General features: G+C 44.5%; 1 protein-coding gene across 4 annotated transcripts in view; it reads left to right on the top strand.

Annotated features, from left to right (window-relative positions):
* The window catches only part of LOC137424547 (COP9 signalosome complex subunit 1), a 124,091-nt gene that overhangs the window by 39,975 nt on the left and 65,022 nt on the right, over positions 1-19,094 (top strand). For all 4 annotated transcript variants that reach the window (XM_068112116.2, XM_078775572.1, XM_068112114.2 and 1 more), the window contains 5 exons: positions 5,091-5,226; positions 14,308-14,385; positions 14,485-14,542; positions 14,674-14,759; positions 14,882-14,976. In XM_068112116.2, coding sequence (XP_067968217.1) covers positions 5,091-5,226; positions 14,308-14,385; positions 14,485-14,542; positions 14,674-14,759; positions 14,882-14,976 — 453 coding nt within the window. The remainder of the gene's footprint in view (positions 1-5,090; positions 5,227-14,307; positions 14,386-14,484; positions 14,543-14,673; positions 14,760-14,881; positions 14,977-19,094) is intronic.

The following is a 19,094-nucleotide window of genomic DNA, read 5'->3' as shown; positions in this document are numbered from 1 at the left end:
TTCCTCCATCTGCAGCTCCCTCTGTGCACACCTTACATTTGAATGTAGCTGCCACACTGGTTAATGACCCTCTCAGACCACTACATTTTTGATGAACCCACTCAGCACACATTGTACATTGAATGGAGTTCACTCCGACACCCTTCCTGCACACAGCACACAGCCACTTCCCAGTTCTTTCCACCTCACCACATGCTTTACCACTTGCCATCACCTTTGTCTTTCCGATATTCACCTTCAGACCTTTTGTCTCCATACATTCCTTCCACTTGTTCATCTTTTCCTTCAGTCCATCCATACTTTCCGCAATCAACACCAGATCATCTGCATACAACAACTCCCATGGTAAACCCTCCTTTACGGTCTGAGCCAGCACCTCCATCACAGCTACAAATAGTAGTGGACTTAGTACCGACCCCTGATGCACTCCCACCTTCACCTCAAACTCACCACTGTTCCCGTCCTTCGTCCTTACAGCTGTGCGTACTCTTTTGTACATTGCCATCACTACTCTGATCAACCATTCCTCCACTCCTAACTTCCTCAATGCCCATGTCAATACTTTGCGTGGAACCCTATCGAATGCTTTCTCCAGATCAACAAACCCAAAAAACAACTTCTTCCTCTTATCCATGTACTTCTCCTGCAACTGCCTCACAATGAAAAGCGCATCTGTCGTTCCTCTTCCTGGCATAAATCCAAACTGCATTTCGTCGATCTTCACTTTCTTCCTTATCCTCCTCTCCAACACCCTTTCCAATACCTTCATTCCATGCTCCAATAACTTTATCGCTCGATACGAGCCACACTCCAGAGGGTCACCTTTCCCCTTGTATAGAGGGACGAGGGTACTCAGTTCCCAATACACTGGAATGCGGCCTTCTTTCACCACCAGATTACAGATCTCTGTCATTCTCTTCACACCCCAACTTCCTGCTGCCTTCAACATATCTCCCACAACTCCCGTCGGCCCTCCCGCTTTTCCACTCTTCATTGCTTTTATCGCTTCCTCAACTTCCTTCTCAGTTATCTTCTCTGCCGGTCCTAAAACTGGGTTACTCTCTATGTTGCCATCCCATTCATTCTCTGTATTCAACAGCATTTCCATATATCTTTTCCATCTTCCTTTAATTCCATCTGGGTCGACAACGATTTGTCCCACTTCATCCTTCAAGCAACTCACCCCCATCACATCACACCTCTCTTTCGCTATGTGCTTTGCAATCCTGAATACTGCTTTCTGACCCTCTTCCGAATCCAAGCGTTCTCCGAACATTTTCCTACATGCCTCCTGCGCCTTTGCTACCTCTTTCTTTGCAGCCTTCCTGGCTGCCTTATAACTTTCATGCTCTGCTGTTTCTGCTCCCGTACCCTTCGCCTTCTGCTACTCTTTGAACTTCTTCCTCTTCTCGTCAATCCTCTTTCCAACCTTAACATCCCACCACCATGTTTCCGAGTGCCTCGGTGGTCCTTTTGTCCATCCACATACCTCACCAACGGCTCCCAACAGACTAGCTTTCATTGACATCCAACCACTTTCAAGCTCAACCACATCATCCTCTACCCTACTCAGCCTCTCTTTTAATGCCTCCCTTACTGTCACCTCTTTCAACCTCCACACCTTCATTCTCGGTTGGTACTTCACCCGCCGAGCTCTTCTCGCACCTTTCACCCTTATGTCGCAGACAACCAAGTGGTGCTGTGAAACAGCCTCCTCCCCCGGGATCACCTTTGTGTCCCGGAGGTGCCCCCTATCTCGCCGACGCACCATCAGGTAGTCAACGGTTGTCGTCAACCCACCTGACGTGTATGTAACAAGCTTATTGTCCTCTTTCTGGAACTGAGTATTACAAATCAACAAATCAGCTCCATCAGCAAACTCCAAAATCCTTTCACCTTCTCCATTTCTCACACCATATCCGTAACCCCCATGAACTCCCTCAAAACCATCCATACTCCTTCCCACATGTCCATTCAGGTCTCCTCCCACCACAACAACTTCCTCATCTTTCACGTTTTCCATCAGCTTCTCTATCGCACACCAGAACTTGTCCTCTTCATCGCTTCGACCAACCTGCGGAGCATATCCCGAGATGGACGTTCACCAAGAGCTTTCCAATCATCATTTTCACCATCATCAACCTATCACTCACTCTAGTCACACTCACCACACTGTCTACAAACTCCTCAGAAAACAGGACACCAACACCATTCACGCCCTCCGGGCACCCTTGCCACACAAACTTGTATTTCTGTCCCTGCCTACCCTTCACCATTCTCACACCACTTCCCTTCCATCTCGTCTCTTGCACACAACATATGTCCACTCTTCTTCTGACCAATACTTCCACCACTTCACCTGATCTCCCTGTCATTGTCCCCACATTCCATGTCCCAAACCTCAGAAACCGATCTCCACTTCGGGCTGCACCCTGCCCATATGTACTTGTGATTGTCATGGTTCTCTTTTTGAGGCAATGTTTTTATGGCCGGATGCCCTTCCTGACGCCAACCCTCTTAGTCGTCTCTTACGACACGCAGGGATACGGTGTACCTATTCTGACCAGGGTACACACTGGGAAACGTTTAAAACATGTAAATTCTGGGGGGGGGGGGGGCGTAACCAGGAAGAGATATTAAGGAATCAGAGACATCTTGAAGGAGGAAAGTTTCTGTTAAGCAGATCAAGTCTGGATTGTCAGAAGCAACCTGAATGGAGAGATCAATCAGGTTTGAGCGAAGGTGCCTCATTATGTTTGAGGTCCATATCGTTAATAATAATAATAATAATAATAATAATAAAGGAGTCTTGTATAGTCCCATCAAGCAGAGTAAACGACCCTCATGGCGCTTTACATTATCATGCGAACGCACCCACACCGCACACACATACACAAACATACACACACACAGACACACCTTCACTCTTGCCCTATTCCTCTCCCTCCCCATTCAAAACCCACAGATGTGTACTCCCCCTCCTCCTCCCCTCCCTCCCCCGCACATGTACACAGACATACTCTCGATCTCTGTCCCACCTCAAACCAAAGGGAAAACAGGACTTAGACTTTGAAAGACTTGTGAAACAGATAGATTTTGAGGGAGGTTTTAAAGGCAGGAAGAGAGTCAAGATGTCGAACAGAGGAAGGCAAGTCATTCCAGAGCAGAGGTGCAGCAAAGGAAAAGGATTTCTCACCTAATGAGGAGAGAGGGGGAGCATCGGGTGCAGGAGAGGGGAGGGGTGGGGTAGGGTCAGATGAAGGATGAGAGGGGGAGGTAGGAAGAGCAGTTGATAGTGTGTCAGAGATTACAGAAGAGTTACAAGAAAGCGAAGGATGAGGAGGACGAAGGGTTTGATGGTGATGGGATGAGGCACAGTGAAGGGTTCTTTGAGGGGGGGGCAGAGGAAAGTAGAAGGTTGGGGGAGGTGGAGGTATGAGATAGAAGGGAGATGAAGTGGGGAGGAGGCAGCTTTGAGAAGGAGGTGGGAGGGGGTAGAATTGGAGAGGGATAGTAGGGGGGGGGGGGATTTGAAGGGGAGGGGTAGGAGGGAGTTTTGAAGGGGAGGAGTTAGGGGGGAGTTTTGGAGGGGAGGGGCAAGGCGGGATTTTTGGAGGGGGGGGCAAGGGGGGAGTTTAGGAGGGGAGGGGCAAGGGGGGAGTTTAGAAAGTAGATGATTTATGAAAGACGAACATTGATAACAAATTGGGTTTATTGTGATTTTCAAGTTAAAGATCCATTTAAGAACGATGGAGGAGGGGTGGAATGAATTTGAATTTAGAGCATGTTGTGATTTAGAATTATAAGAGATTGAATATTTTTTTGAAATGGAATGAGTTGGAGAGGAAATTAAAAATAGCCTTTTAAATAGGAAGAAAAACAGCGTGTTGTAATATACCACTGAATAAAACACTGCAGGGGGGAGTTTAAACATATTTAAACAGAACCGTGAAGAACAATCTAATATTTACAAAAATACCAACGGGGAGAGGGAGCCTAAAGGGACAACTACGAGTCACGTGAACAGGGCAAAAGGTGTCAGCAAAAGGAACAGGGCAAAACAGATCTGGGGAATGGCGTGAAAATGGGGGTGAAATGGGGGTGAAACACGTGGTCGCAGAACGAATGAAAAGAAGGAAGTTATTATTTTATTTTTTTTATAGTTAAGAATTTAAACAAGGACGTATGGGGTGAAAAGACTGGGAAAAGACGGAGAGAACGAGAGTAGAAGGACCACAATCGACCACTGGGAGAAAACAAGCCTCAAGGTAGGAAAGAACTAGGCCGCAAAATTCCGTGGCACAAAATACGCGACTATTATATACAGGTATGAAAGATTAACACTGATAATCTTCAAAGGGACGCACTTTAGGTACACACACGTGAGATAAATACAGTTTCGACAAAAATGCAATTGTGGATAATTACTTAACTTCGAGCGTGCGTGAAGGTCGTGGACAGCTTCGAAAAATCGTCAAAAGTTGAGGACTTGAAGTTGAAAAAGTTGAGGACTTGAAGTGACATTTTACATTGCGTGGAAGGGATGTTCTGTGGGGCTCTGCTAACATACCTACTTGAAAACTGTAGAACATAAATCGCCTTGTTGGCACTTCTAAAAACCTCCAGTTTAATAGTAAATTGATACGCCATTTTATGTTATCTCGACCAATCATATTTGCCACGAGTGCTCTCAGCGTTAGGGAATATCGAGATTCAGAAAAAATTGTAGCTCGTAGGAAATATAGATCGTCCTTGAAAAGGCAAAGCAAAATTTAAAAAGACCCTTCCCATGTCCTTTTTCTCAAGACTGCGTGGGGCAACGTGTTCTATGAACTCTCTTGTTTCATTGTCATTTTAGTTATCATCTAACCTCCCTGTAACAGCCACAAACGTCAATGAAGCAGCCTTGAGGGTTGAATGCCGCATACAGAAGAATCGGGCCTTCTCCTTTTGCTGATGCAGAGCATTCATGAGTAACAGTTTCCCAGCCATGTATTAATCGTACACTACACATCATCGAGCGTGTCGAGCTGTAACCACCCCTACCCCTTACTTCCTCCCCTTTTACTCCAAATATCCTACCACCACAGGCGAGGACATGATGATTTGGGTGACCATTACCTAGACTGCGGGGACCTTTCGAATGCTCTCAAGTGCTTCTCTCGTGCACGTGACTACTGCACCTCATCCAAGCATGTTGTCAACATGTGTCTGAATGTTATTAAGGTGCAGTATTTCATTGTACACACAGGTACATGGTTTTGGGTAGATTGTATCGTTTCGTATAAGTGTCTCATCTTCATAAACCATATACTATAAATTGATGGGGTCTTCAGGTACGCAGCAGTCATTCACAACATCCAACTAAATGGATAATCTCCACCTGAATGTCAGAGTTGATCTTTAACACTTTTTTTACACAATGTCAAGGCTCATGGAAGAGCGAGAACACTGAACAGATCAGGATGCAGCAGAACAAAAGGAACAGCAGAAAGAGGGGGGAAACACCAACAGCAGGGTTGAAAGATAAAATAGAGTTAGACAAGAAAGGGAGAAGAAAGAGGCATATGGGAGGATACATGGGATGGACAAGATGGATACAGAAGCAAACTCTCAGGAAGGAAAAACTGTAAACTTGTAAGGAGGTGGGCTTGGTGTTAGGAAGGTCAATGCCGGTAGAAAATATCATGTTTTTTGATGGGGGTGAATCTGAGATGGTGGTGAACAGCTGTCTTGAAGACCTGGAGGAAAGAATGACATTGAAGAGAATGTGGAAGTTGATTCCACAGACAGGAAAAAAGGAACGAGTTAGTGGATGTGAGGGGTGGTCCTAGTTTTTGGTAGTTTCACCAGAAGAGGGTTGATGGTGGGCCGTGCGTGCCTTGCAGAAACCTGGGGAAGTAGGGGGTGGACAAAGCATGGAAAGAGCAATGGTTGCAAGACCAGAGAGGAGACGTGTGCAAAGACCAGAAAGGTATGCCAAGGAAGGACTTTGTATAACCAAGGATACTCAGTCGGTGAATGGCTTTGTAGGCCAACTTTGATTATTACAAAAATATATAAAATAAAAGAGTTTTTACAACAAACTCAAATACATCAGAACCAGTAGTTACAGACAGTTTACAAAGGAGGAAATATAAACCACATAAGGAAATTTAAACTGACATGGTAAACACAATAATGAAGCCAGTTATAGAAAGTGAGTACCATAGAGCCCTCAGGTACTTTACAAAATTCAACATTCATACACCATAGCTTCTCAAAAAGCTCAAACTGACTGGAATGAGAGCAACAGTAAAATTCGAGTTTTATACGGATTTCACAAAGTGCCTTAAAAGTTACCATTTACAGTCACTTAAAAGTCCGTGCTGTACAAATCATTCTTTAAGGGTGTAGTACTGGTGAAAAATTGAGAAAACTACATAGGTACCTTTGAGAGGTATCTAATTTTCAGTTTTTCTTGAAAGATATAATCTTGGCTTTAACTCAGACCAGTTTCAACGCTTCTTTGTCATATTACATGCATATAATTTGCATAAATTAGACCGTCAATAAAAAACAAGGAAAAACAAAGAACACATTTCTACTTCTATCTTCTATGTCACCTATCATTCTTTTCACACAAAACTTGGTACATGTATTATACACTAGCAGAGGTACCCGGCTTTGCACGGGAGTGGGAGGAGGAGGGGAGGGGGAAGAGGAGGGGAGGGGAACGGGGGGGAGGGGGGAGGTGGAAGCGGGGGAGGAGGAGGGGAGGGGGAAGAGGAGGGGAGGGGAATGGGGGGGAGGGGGGAGGGGGGAGGGGAAGGGGGGAGGGAAGGGTGCGGGGGTGCCCAGGGGAAGAAGGGCCCCTCCCCTCCCCCCTCCCCCCCTTTCCCCTCCCCCCCCTCCCCTCCCCCTCCCCCTTCCCCCTCCCCTCCCCCCCTCCCATCCCCTTCCCCCTCGTTCCCCTCCCCTTCTCTTCCCCCTCCCCTCCTCCTCCCCCTTCACACCAGGGGGGTTGACTCAGCCTGTCATCCCACCGAGGTCGGAAGTCGGAACTCATTGTCGTCAAATAAATGTAGCCTGTATGTTTCACTCTTTGTCACATGCCGTTGGTCCCATGTCAATCGGATGAAGTTGAAAAATTAACGTTACGAAGGTTCTCTGGGACGTACTGATTCCGAATAATGAAGTTGAAAAATTAACGTTCCGAAATACGCTAATTACGCTAACCTTCTGATGTTGGCAAGGAAGTGCCTGCTGGTGGCATCTGTACCAGAGATGAGCTCATTGAGAAATGGTGGTAGGGCTGGGTAAGGGGTAAGGATGACTTTGCCATCACTGCAGCACACCCCTTTTGTCTCTCCATTAAACTTCATAGCTGCACAATGCCTGCACTTGTCGTTCATTTGTCCAACATTTGCAAAATTCACTGGGTTACCGCGGTCATAGGTGAAGGCCATGCTATTGGAGTGACGGTGTTGCTCGACGGTCTCACTGGCTCGTGCTTGTGAAGTCTGTAGAGCTGCGGCGTTGCGACGGCGATTTGCATCAAGTCGTACTTGCCGTTGCTCTGGCTGTTCTGCTTCCCGCGCAGCACGGAATCTTTTGGCGGCAGCCGTATTGCGTCCGAGAGCTGGCCTCTTTCTTGGCATATCTGAAGTGAACAATAACCATAAATGTTAAATTTAACTGCCTTAAGTTAAGCAGAGATTATAGCAACAATAGTTCAGCGGCGTAGTAAAAAAAAAAATGCGCAAGTCAAAACTGGGCGTAGTGGAGAGTGTATGCGGGCTGGCAGACGTTATCGGGATACATAATTCTAAAAATTATGATTATTGTGAACACTGGTAGGCGGGCTAGTAGACGGTAGTGGGGTTGGGTGGTTTAATTGACAATGTAAAATTGCGGCTTGTTAAATGATGCAAATTTACAAAAACTTGAACACTTAACATATTTTGTAAGTTAATATTGTTAACTCACCTGTTACCGGTGTTGTAGGTGGCCTGGTAGACGGTAGTGGGGTTGCCGGCGGGCTGGTTAATGGAAGTGGGGTTGCAGGCGGTCCGGTAGACGGTAGTGGTGTTGTAGACGGTAGACGTTAGTCTGTGGTTAACGTTCCGAAATACGCTAATTACGCTAACAGAAGCGCTGGAGGGAGCACTGCGCTCCCTCCCTTAGATTCCCTCCCTCTTCTGCTAGCACTAATTACGCGTAACACACTAATTTTAAAACCCGAAGTTTTTTTAATTTTAAGGTGTGCTGTAGTCAGAAGCGCTAGAAGCGCTGCGCTCCCTCCCTTCGAATCCCTCTCTCTTCTGCCGCTTCTGCGCCGGCAATGCTTCTGCTACGCTAATTTTAAAACCCGAAATTTTTTAAATGTTTATGTCTCCGTGACATTCCTGGGACCATCCCGAGTCGAACAGTACTTTCCGCTCGCAAATCCGTCCACGGGTTCTCGAGATCTTAGAGATCATAGATAGAGGCCAACTCTACTTTATATATATAGATGTGTTACTCTACTACCTGATGAGAGGATTTTGTGAAATTATGTCAAATGTTCACTAATTAGCTAATTATGCCAATTACCAGATAAAACTTGGTTGTCCTTCAATAAATCCACAATGGCTACTCCTATAAACAAAAGCCTTCATCATTTTAAAGGAAGTGATATTCTGAATATCCTGTCCCAATTTCAGCCCAAAAGAATGATGCAAATTAAAGTTATAACAAATTTCATGCATGCAAAATGCAAAATATTATATTGAATTGAATTGAAATTTGAATTTTTCAATATTTAGGGGTACTTCTATGACCTCTAATAGCATGATTCTTGTTTATAAGACTATAAGGAAACTGTTCAGCTTTAAAAAAAAAAAAAAAAAAAATCACCTGTTCACCAGTACTACACCCTTAATTTAGACATTATAGTCTTCTAAATTGCCAGCTTGGCCTGAGAAATAAGGAAATTTGCTGGAATTGCCTTAGGAAGGCTGCGAGGATCACTTGGACCATACATATATATTGGGAAGCTAAAACCAAGTGAAAGGCGTGAAAACAGCACTTTTTATGAATAGGGAGGTTAGTCGGTCACACCGAACATATGTGTGTGACAATGTTTCAGCTTGTCCACAAAAAGCACACTGCTCGCTTATCGCTTCTGAAAAGCGGTGAATGAGTGAGTTTGTTGGCAGTATCCAGTGTGCGATTCTCCATTAGAGATTGCCAGCACGTTTAGTCACAGGTTTCTTGTAATACCATCCCCAACTAGGGCAGAAAGGAGGGGTATGTGGCAGGAGTGTGGACCACTTACAAGGTGCAGGGGTGGACAGGGAAGGAAAAAGGGCTTTTAGACATTGCAAGTACTGAATTTTACGGTTGTTGCTGGAAAAAGAAAAAGAGCAACTGAAATTGAATGGTTCCAAGCTGGCAGAAGCAGATAAGTGAAGATTTGGAAAATGGGAAAGGCTCAGCTCGGAAGGAGGTACCGGACAATTCCACCGAGTTTGGAAAGTACGTTACGCACTAAGCACTGCTTTTAAGCCCCTTTCTAACTTACGACAGGACCTAATGCCGGTCGCTGATGCAAGAGCAGCAGCACTTAACCATGTTCCATTGCCATTACTTTTAAGGTGGCATACCTTGGTTATTGAAGCATTGATACATTTTTGAATGAAGGCCCTGCTATTATCAAAGCCATCGAAAAGTATGTTGTGAAACAGTGGCTCACTTAAGAACATTGACTGCTCATACATGGTAAAGTCCCGGGACCAGGAAAAGGCTTGCCAAACATTTATCATACTTTGGTAAAAGGAAGGCAGTGAGGATGAATCAACCCTGGTTAGGTCCATTTGAAAAAGTTCCTTAGCATAACCAAAATCCCCCACATGAGACAGGATACAGTCAGCAAGGTCTCTCCAATACAACAAAGGCTCATGCAAGAACTGCCAAATCGTCTAAATACGGAAGGCCATGATTCGGCACTTTATGTTGACTATCCCTTGGCCACCCTCAGATACTGGTAGGTTCAACCTTTCTGGGCGCAGCCAGTGCTTTCCAGACCAGAATAAATAGAACCGCAAAGCAGGCGTAACCCCTCAGCCCATGCATGGTGGAAACCAATTTCAAGATGGCTGCCGTGGTGGCCATATTGAAAATCGCAGCATGCCCATGAACCTTCCTCTACTCAACCCCAACACACACTGCAAAAATGGATTTAATCGGACAAGCCGTTCTGCTCGAAATTGACGGAAACCAATATCAAGATGGCTGCCGTGGCGGCCATATTGAAAATCGCAGCACACCCATGAACCTTCCTCTACTCAACCCCAACACACACTGCAAAAATGGATTTAATCGGACAAGCCGTTCTGCTAGAAATTGACGGAAACCAATTTCAAGATGCCTGTCATGGCGGCCATATTGAAAATCGCAGCGTGCCCATTTTCGAAAGGCACCTTCCTCTACTCAACCCCAACACACACTGCAAAAATGAATTTAATCGGACAAGCCGTTCTGCTCGAAATTGACGGAAACCAATTTCAAGCTGCCTGTCATGGCGGCCATATTGAAAATCGCAGCGCGCCCATTTTCGAAAGGAACCTTCCTCTACTCAACTCCAACACACACTGTACAAATGGATTTAATCTGACAAGCCGTTCTGCGCGAAATTGACGGAAACCAATTTCAAGATGGCTGTCGTGGCGGCCATATTGAAAATCGCAGCGCGCCCATTTTCGAAAGGAACCTTCCTCTACTCAACCCCAACACACACTGCAAAAATGGATTTAATCGGACAAGCCGATCTCCTTGAAATTGACGGAAACCAAAAGTTGACGGACGCCCGGACAACGCCCGTGACGACAATACCCCTTAGCCCAATTTGGGCTGAGGGGTGAAAAAGGGGCCAAATCCAAACTGTTGCAATACTTCAAACAAATATCTGTGAGAAACAAAATCAAATGCCTTTTCTTGATCCAAGAAAACAAGACCAACGCGTTCATGATACATGTCGCAAACATTAATAACATCGCGAATGACAGAAATGTCATCGTAGATATTACGACCCGGAACACAATAGGTTTGATCCACATTTACAATGTCCTTTAGAAAGGGCGAAAGGCACAAAGGAATGGCTTTGGAAAAAATCTTATAGTCGGTGCAAAGTAACAATACCGGTCTCCAATGGGAAATGAAGTCAGCTTTCTTGGGGAGCAAGGTAAGTACTGTTCTTCTGCAACTCAATGGGAGGTTGTTTCTCATGAGGCTCTCTTGGAGGACTGAAAGCAGTTCAGGCCCAATCAAGTCCCAAAAAAGTTCAAAGAACTCTCATGGCAGTCCATCAAGACCGGGTGATTTCCCTTTTCCAAGGCTCTTGAGAGCAGTAGAGAGTTCCTTGAGTGTGAGTGTTTTTTCCAGGCTTGACGTTTGCTCTGGGGTTAGGGAGTTAATGCCGTCAAACAAATTGGAGACACCATTTAGAATTTAGATCAACCTCTGTTGCTTTGTAAAGCTTGGAGAAATTGAGTTTAGCTTCCACTTTGATTTCTTTGGGGTGAGTAATAATGGAGTTATCCAGACGTTTCAAGGTGGTAATATAGGGGTGAGGAACCTTAGATTCAAAATCGAAGAAGAACCGAGTTTGTGTGTCCAGGCAATTGAGATGTTGAAACCACAGTCTTGTAAGGGCTCCACGAGTTTGGTTCTCAATTACGTTATTAAGGAAAGCTTTCTTTTCCCGCAGTCTCAGCTTTTGTTGGGGGGAAGAATGAATCTTTAAATGTGTTTAGATCTGCAGAATTTGTTTTTCCAAACTAACTTTTCTACGTTCCTCTTTTGTATTTAAGAAGCAAAATTGTTGGCAAAAACTCTGGATTTGGGCCTTTGTGTTGTCCCACCATAGTCGCCTGGTCTATAAAGTGGTCCTTAGAATTTACCAGAATGGACCATACATTTTAAAAAGCATCCCTAAATGAGGTGTTGTCCAAAATTGCGACGTTAAGTTTTCAAAACGAGTGGCGATTGGGGAACACGTCTGTGGTAGCTCAAAGTAATTAGGTGGTGATCTGAGAAGTCAGAAGGAAAAATTCCTGTAGTAGGAGAGAGGTTTATGAAAGGCGAATTGACGTAAAACCGGTCGAGCCTAGCTAAGGACACCCGGTTATTGGCAGTCTTACACCAAGTAAATTGATGTGTAGTGGGGTTCTGTAGCCGCCAAAGATCATGGAAGTCAAAGTTTCTTACTAACGTAGCCAGTAATTCGGCCTGTCCGGGATGGGGTTCTGCACCATTACGGCCAAGATTAGGTTGCAGAGTGCAGTTAAAATCACACCCCATTATAATGCACCTTTGTAAGTCAATTTGCCTTATGTAAGATCCTAATCTGGCATAAAACGCCTGTCGGTCTGTACTATTTGCAGGGGCATACACATTCAGTCAAGTAAAATTGATATTGTTAGCACAAAATTCCAGGGAAGCAAAATGTCCTGGAATTATACCTTGGAAAGATAGCTGTGATGGATAAAAATGAATGTTCAGCAGAAACGCATCTCCCACAGTACAGGAATTTGAATCGCTAAAAAAAACCTGTTCTTTTTATCATTCGGTTCCGTTCCGCATGAGCTGTCGGAATAGTATGGGTTTCCTGCAAAAACACCGCATCTAGCTTTTTTTGTAATACCAGATTTACCACCTGGAGTTTACGTAGCTGGCTTGCACCACCATTAATGTTTAGGCTACCAAAAATCATTTAATTCACCTCCCCTTTTGCTTTAACAATATACTTTTTTTAGCCTGCTACACAGGTTCCTTGAAGTGGTAATCGCTAGGCCGGCGGATAATGCTCCTCGCCGTATTAATAAACCCATGCAGATCAGAAAAATAATCTTTAATAACGTTGTGTCTTTTTCTGAAGGCGTGGTTGAGAAAATGAAGAATTTCAGTTGGTGAAACATCAAATTCATTCGATGTAGGGAACTCTAAAATATCATAGGATTGCTCCTCAGACATGTCAGAGGTCCTATCCGGGAAATTTGTGATCATTGGCTCCCGAGACACTGGAGTAATCTGTGGTGTGCAGGTGTCAGCCTGCACTATTACTGCAGGAGCAGGTTGAGGGGCGGGTCTCACTGGATCCTCGGGTAATGTGGGGGGGGGGGGGAGGGGAGTTTCCGCAACATGTTGGACAATCTGGCATTTCTCCTTGGGAATGCTTTCTAAGGAAGCCGGCACAACGACTATTAGGGTTGAAAGGTCGTCGTTAGGTAAGTTGGGACACTGTGGAATCTAATTTTGGTCCTTTTCTCCCCTAGTTGAGTCTCGACCCAACTTGTCATCATCCGCACAAGGATTTAAGGCAGTTTGGATTTCGGCCTTATCTGGAGGTAGCCAGATAAGGCCGTGTGCACATCGTCCATAATAATCTGAGGGTCCGAGTCCTCTACAAGCAGAGAATCTACATTCTCATTCCCCAGTAACTCATATTGATTACTCATCGATATCTGATCAGTTAATGCTGGAACTGTGTCCAACGCTTCTGACTCTTTAACAACCTTTTTCTTACAGAATGGGGGCACATCCCGAGGTGTTTTCCTCTTCCTTAAGGAGGAAACAAGTGTTAAATCCATCCCAGACTAACGTCATTGTTAATGGAGGCATTTTTTCCATCGCTTTACTAAGGCCTGGATTCATCTCGGAAAAAATATATATTTTGGGTACTTGTGTAGTCCATTCGTGCACTGCCTCTTCGACCTTTTTGTCGGATTGGAAAATGGTTCCACTAAATGCCTCCTCAAGTGGCCCAAAGATGTGGTAATCCAAAGGGGCGATAAAAGTGGATAAAACTAAATAAATTAGTGGATAAAAGTTGGTCCATATTGGAGATATGTGGAGATATAGATAAAGTCATCACTGTTTGGAGGACGATACAACACGCAGACAAAAAAGGGATGGGAGTGGAGTGGAGGGGAAGTTGCAGCTAAATGTACTTCTGGGGTTGGGACTTGTCAAATCAGCAGAAGGACAGTGATAAAATAAATTGTTATTGATGTAAAGTGTAGCTACGCCTCCAAGGTGGGGTTCAGGCCTGTCAAATCGGAGGAGACAATAGCCAAGAGAGACACTATGTAGTCAGAGATTACTGTGGGTTAAGGATTCTGTTAATGTCCAGACCCTCTCTCAATGGCCAGACCATTGCTGGATCACAACCTGATCTGGAGCCGTTCCTGCATGTGAATTTCAACAAATTTCAATAACACCATGTTCTGTTTTACTGTTGTTTTTGAATTGCTACACCATAATCTCATGCCATCTTGTGCCCTCCAGGTGAGCGTGTACCTGCAGAACTGGTCTCATGTTCTTAGCTACGTGAGCAAGGCTGAAACAACTCCGGAGATAGCAGAGGTGTGTTTGTGTTTCATTTTAAGGACGTTATTACGACACTTGCCAATACCCGTGTTTGTTCTGACTTTTTTTGCTCTCTGTTCACTCATGTGACCACAGCGTACAGACAGAGACAGCCAACAGATGGCAGTCGTTACACGACTCAAGTGTGCCGCAGGTATATGCACACCATTTTGTTTACCACTGTTTGCTTCTGGTGCACACTGGTGTGCACGTTGCGTTAAGGCAATCTCCCAGTTATCTGCCCTAGCAGTGCAGGGTAAACTACCTTCTGATGTGTGTCCACAGGTCTCGCTGAACTTGCCACAAAGAAGTACAAACAAGCGGCGAAGTTCTTCCTCCTGGCTTCTTTTGATCACTGTGACTTTCCTGAGGCATGCAATTTGTGAATTGCTTAAAAGGCGAAGGAGTTTATTTTTGGTGCTGATTTATTATTTATTATAAGTGCTTTATCAATCACATTGGTGCTGATGTAGATTCTTCGATTCATTGACAGATGCTGTCCCCAAACAATGTGGCTGTGTATGGTGGATTGTGTGCACTCGCTACGTTTGATCGGCAAGAACTACAGAGGAATATCATCAGTAGTAGGTAAGGCTCAATACGGTTCCTAAGGTTGTCCAGCGCCATTTGTTGAGTGCGGAATTGTATTATTGATATCAATAAATCGATGTTTTTAAGATGTCTAAACAATGCATTTCAAACTTTTTTTAAAAAGCCGCAAAGAATAACACTTGATGCTGAATTTAACTAATAATCAAACTATATATAAAAATTTGACCCTCATGCACTGAACGTAGAGGTTGGTGAGGTCGACGTGTCTCCCACTGTCCATGCAAGAAACCTTGTGTTGTCATCGATTGTCATCTAACCATGAAAGAACAAATGAAGAATGCTTGCTGCTCTGCCACTGCAGCAATTAGATGCACTGGACAAATTCCGAACTATCTTACGAAGCAAGCTACACTCGTTTTTGTGCACTCGTTTGTTACCAGCCGATTGGATGCATGTAACAGCTCGCTTTATGGTCTACCAGTTCAATTGATTGAACATTATTTCGAAAGAAACAACTTTCATTGTAAGGGCTCACAGTTGACTGCATGTCAGAGCAAAAACTCCACCATAAAGTCCAAGGAACTGTCCAGAGAACTCCAAGATAGAATTGTGAGGAGGCGTATATCTATAAAACAATTCTAAAAGTGTTGAAAGTACCCAAGTGTACAGTGAGCTCCATCATTAGGAAATGGAAGGAATATGTTACTACCCAGACTCTTCCTAGATCTGGCCTTCCGACAAAACTGAGCAATGGGGCAAGAAGGACCTTGGTCAGGGAGGTGACCAATAACCCAATGACCACTCTGACGTAACTATAGAGTTCCTTGGCTGAGATGGGAGAACCTGCCGGAAGAACAACAGTCTCTCATTTCACAAATCTAGGCTTTATGGGAGAGTGTTCAGATGGAAGCCACTCCTGAGAACATGCATATAACAGCACGCCTGGAGCAAAAAGGCATGAGAGAGACTTTGAGAGCATGAGGCAAAAGATTATATGGTCTGATTTGACGAAAATTGAACTTTTTGGCCTGAATGCAAAGTGCTACGTCTGGCAGAAACTGAGCACAGCTCATCACCCTTCTAACACGATCCCTTTTGTGAAGCATCGTGGTGGCAGCATCATTGCTAACGATATTGATTGCTCCAGTAGTGAGAAAAAGTTTGTGAACCCTTAAAAATATCCCGTATTTCTGCATAAATTTGACCTAAAATGTGATCAGGTCTTCATCTATGTTCTAATAATATATAAAGAGGTATTGATTAAACTAATAGCACACAAAAAATCTACTTTTACATTTATTTATTGAGCAAAATGATCCAACATTTAATTTCTTTGTCAGAAAAAGTACGTGAAGTTTTACATTCAGTAACTGATGGCACCTCCTTGAACAGCAATAACTTCAAAAAAAAACTTTCCCTGTAACTCTATCAGTCCTGCACATCGGTTTGGAGGAATTTTGGCCCATTCCTCCTTGCAGACTGCTTTAATTCATTTCAGAGATCTTTTGGACTTTCTTGCATGAACTGCTTGCTTCAGGTTCTGCCACAACATTTCAGTTAGGTTATGGTTTGGACTTTGACATGGCCATTCCAAAATGCAATATCTCTTCTGTTTCAGCCATTCTGTTGTAGATTTACTTGTGTGTTTGGGATCGTTGTCTTGCTGCATGACTCACTTTGTGCTCAGCTTCATCTCACAGACGGATGCCCTGACATTCTCCTGTAGAATTTGCTGGTACAATCCGTCAATGATGGCAAGCCAAAGGCAGCAAAGCAGCCCCAAACCATGATACTACTACCACCATGCTTCGTGGTTGGGATGAGGTTCTTTTGTTGAAATGCGGTGTTTGGTTTTCGCCAAACAACGTTTCTCATTTAAACTAAAGTTTTTCATCTGCCCACAGAAAATTCTTCCAATAGCCTTCCGGATCATCCAGGTGGTCTTTGGCAAACTTAACATTGGGGTGGCAGTGTTCTTCTTGGAGAGCAGTGGCTTCCTCCTTGCCTTCCTCCCATGCACACCATTCATGTACAGTGTTCTCCTAATGGTGAACTCATGAACACTGACATTAACCAATGCAAGAGAGACCTGAAGACGTTACTCTGGGGTTTTTTGTTACCTCCTGGACTATTGTACACCTTGCTCTTGTAGTGATTTTCGTTGGATGACTGCTCCTAGAAAGAGTAACAATTGTGTTGAATTTCCTTCATTTGTACACTATCTGCCTTTGTACACTATTTTCCTTCATTTGTACACTATTGATTGGGTTTGTAACCCTTTCCAGACCAATGAGCATTGAGAACTCTTTTTCTGAGCTCCTCAGGCATGACATGCTTCCACAAACCTGTGTGGTGAAGACCAGACTCTGAAGTTGACGAACAAAGTTTATCTTTTTCATATGGGGCAGGGTCAGCCAAACCCCCCATAATTGAGCTGATTAACCTGGAGGTTCACATACTCTTTCCGACAAAGAAATTGAATGTTTATTTATTTTGTATACAAAGTCGAGGCTTGTGTAACAGCTAACAAATAAAACCCATAAAAACATAAACAGAAACGCACATGAAACGTATAATAAAGGGAGTGGGAGACAAGAGGGGGAAAGAGAAGGAAACACAACAAGAGTAGAGAACAGGGACTCCATACAGTTCATTGATTAATTACTGCAAGTGCTGTCGTGTTCATTGTAGCATGCCCACAAGTCACAGACACCGGCTAACAAGTTCCACGGTCGAACGACCGAAACCCTTTACATTGGCGAGCCAGGCAGCAGTCTGTTAGTGGTAACAGGCAAGTCTACAGTGTCACTAAAACGACAGTAAGTGAACAACACTGGGCAGTGAGTACAGTGACTGTGTAGTAATTGTGAACGGTGATTAAACTGCACTACCTACCCATAAGTCATGGAGTTTGACAAGTGGATTGAACGGGGTGAGCGACTCGGACTAAAGGAGGAGGCACTACTGATGTTTGTCAGGGAACAACAAGCAGCTGCAAAAGAAGAAAGGATTAGAGAATGCAAGGCGAAAAAAGATGACCGTGAATAACGTAAGGAGCAAGCTAACCGTGAAGCACATAAAGAAGAAGCAAGCATAAGGATTGAACTTGCGAGAATTCAGTTTGAATCAGAAGCAGCTGTGCTTGCTCGCATTGCACTTATGACAAGTGATGTGCGGGTCAAAGCTAACAGACCAAAACTCCCGACCTTCGATGAGAAACGTGATGAGATTGACGCATACTTGGAGAGGTTTGAGCATTTCGCTGCAAGTCAGCAGTGGGAGGGAGGTGAGTGGGCAGTCAGTCTCAGCCCACAATTGACAGGAAAGGCTGGCTTTTCAGGCCTACACCAGCATGTCGCTAGAGGAAGCGAACAACTAGGACGAGTTGAAAATGATCTTGTTAAAGAGATACGAACTAACAGAAGAAGGACTGTGCCGGAAGTTTAGGGAGATGAAGCGTGATGAAGGTGAAACTGTATTGCAATTTGTGGCACGTCTGAGACGGTGCCTCACACAGTGGACAGTGATGGCTAAGTGTGAAACCAGCTTTGCAGCACTTGTGGCCTTATTGGTTCGTGAACAGTTCCTCAGTGTGTGTGCAATGGAGATGGTTCTGTTCATACGTGGGAGGGTGCCTCAGAATGCAGAGGCAATGGCAACCTTAGCGAAGCATTACATGGAAGCCCATGGTACAGGTATCACTGGGAAGTTAGCCAAAAATAAAGATTTTCCACCAAAGCTGAGGCCTGGCAGTTTTTTGCAGAAGTCTGATCAACCCCAGCTGGAGAAAGGTCGATTCAACGAGAACGGCAAAGAGTGCTTCTTTTGTCATAAGAGGGGTCACATGATGGCTGAATGTCGACTGAAGGCAGCCCAGATGAGGTTGCAGCAGAAGGCCGCCAGTGCAGCACACTGTGATTTCAGGAGGAAGGATAATATGACCAAGGCAGAGCCAAAAGAAGAGTCTGCATCAGCTTTGCAAAAGTGTCCTGACGTGATCCAGGCTAACAGAGGAGAGCTTTAAGCAACACCAGTGGTATTCAGCAGTTGCGAGGAAACCACCAACGGCATCCTTACCGTGAGTGAAGGCTTCGTAGGCTCACACAAGTTGACAGTACTGCAAGACTCAGGATGTACCGGTGCTGCAGTAAAGC

The sequence above is a fragment of the Myxine glutinosa genome, chromosome 4 (assembly GCF_964187855.1).
Source record: "Myxine glutinosa chromosome 4, kmMyxGlut1.1, whole genome shotgun sequence".
NCBI classification, from domain to species: Eukaryota; Metazoa; Chordata; class Myxini; order Myxiniformes; family Myxinidae; genus Myxine; species Myxine glutinosa.
The sequence above is the reverse complement of the archived record's forward strand: the minus strand, read 5'-3'. Positions and strand labels throughout refer to the sequence as shown.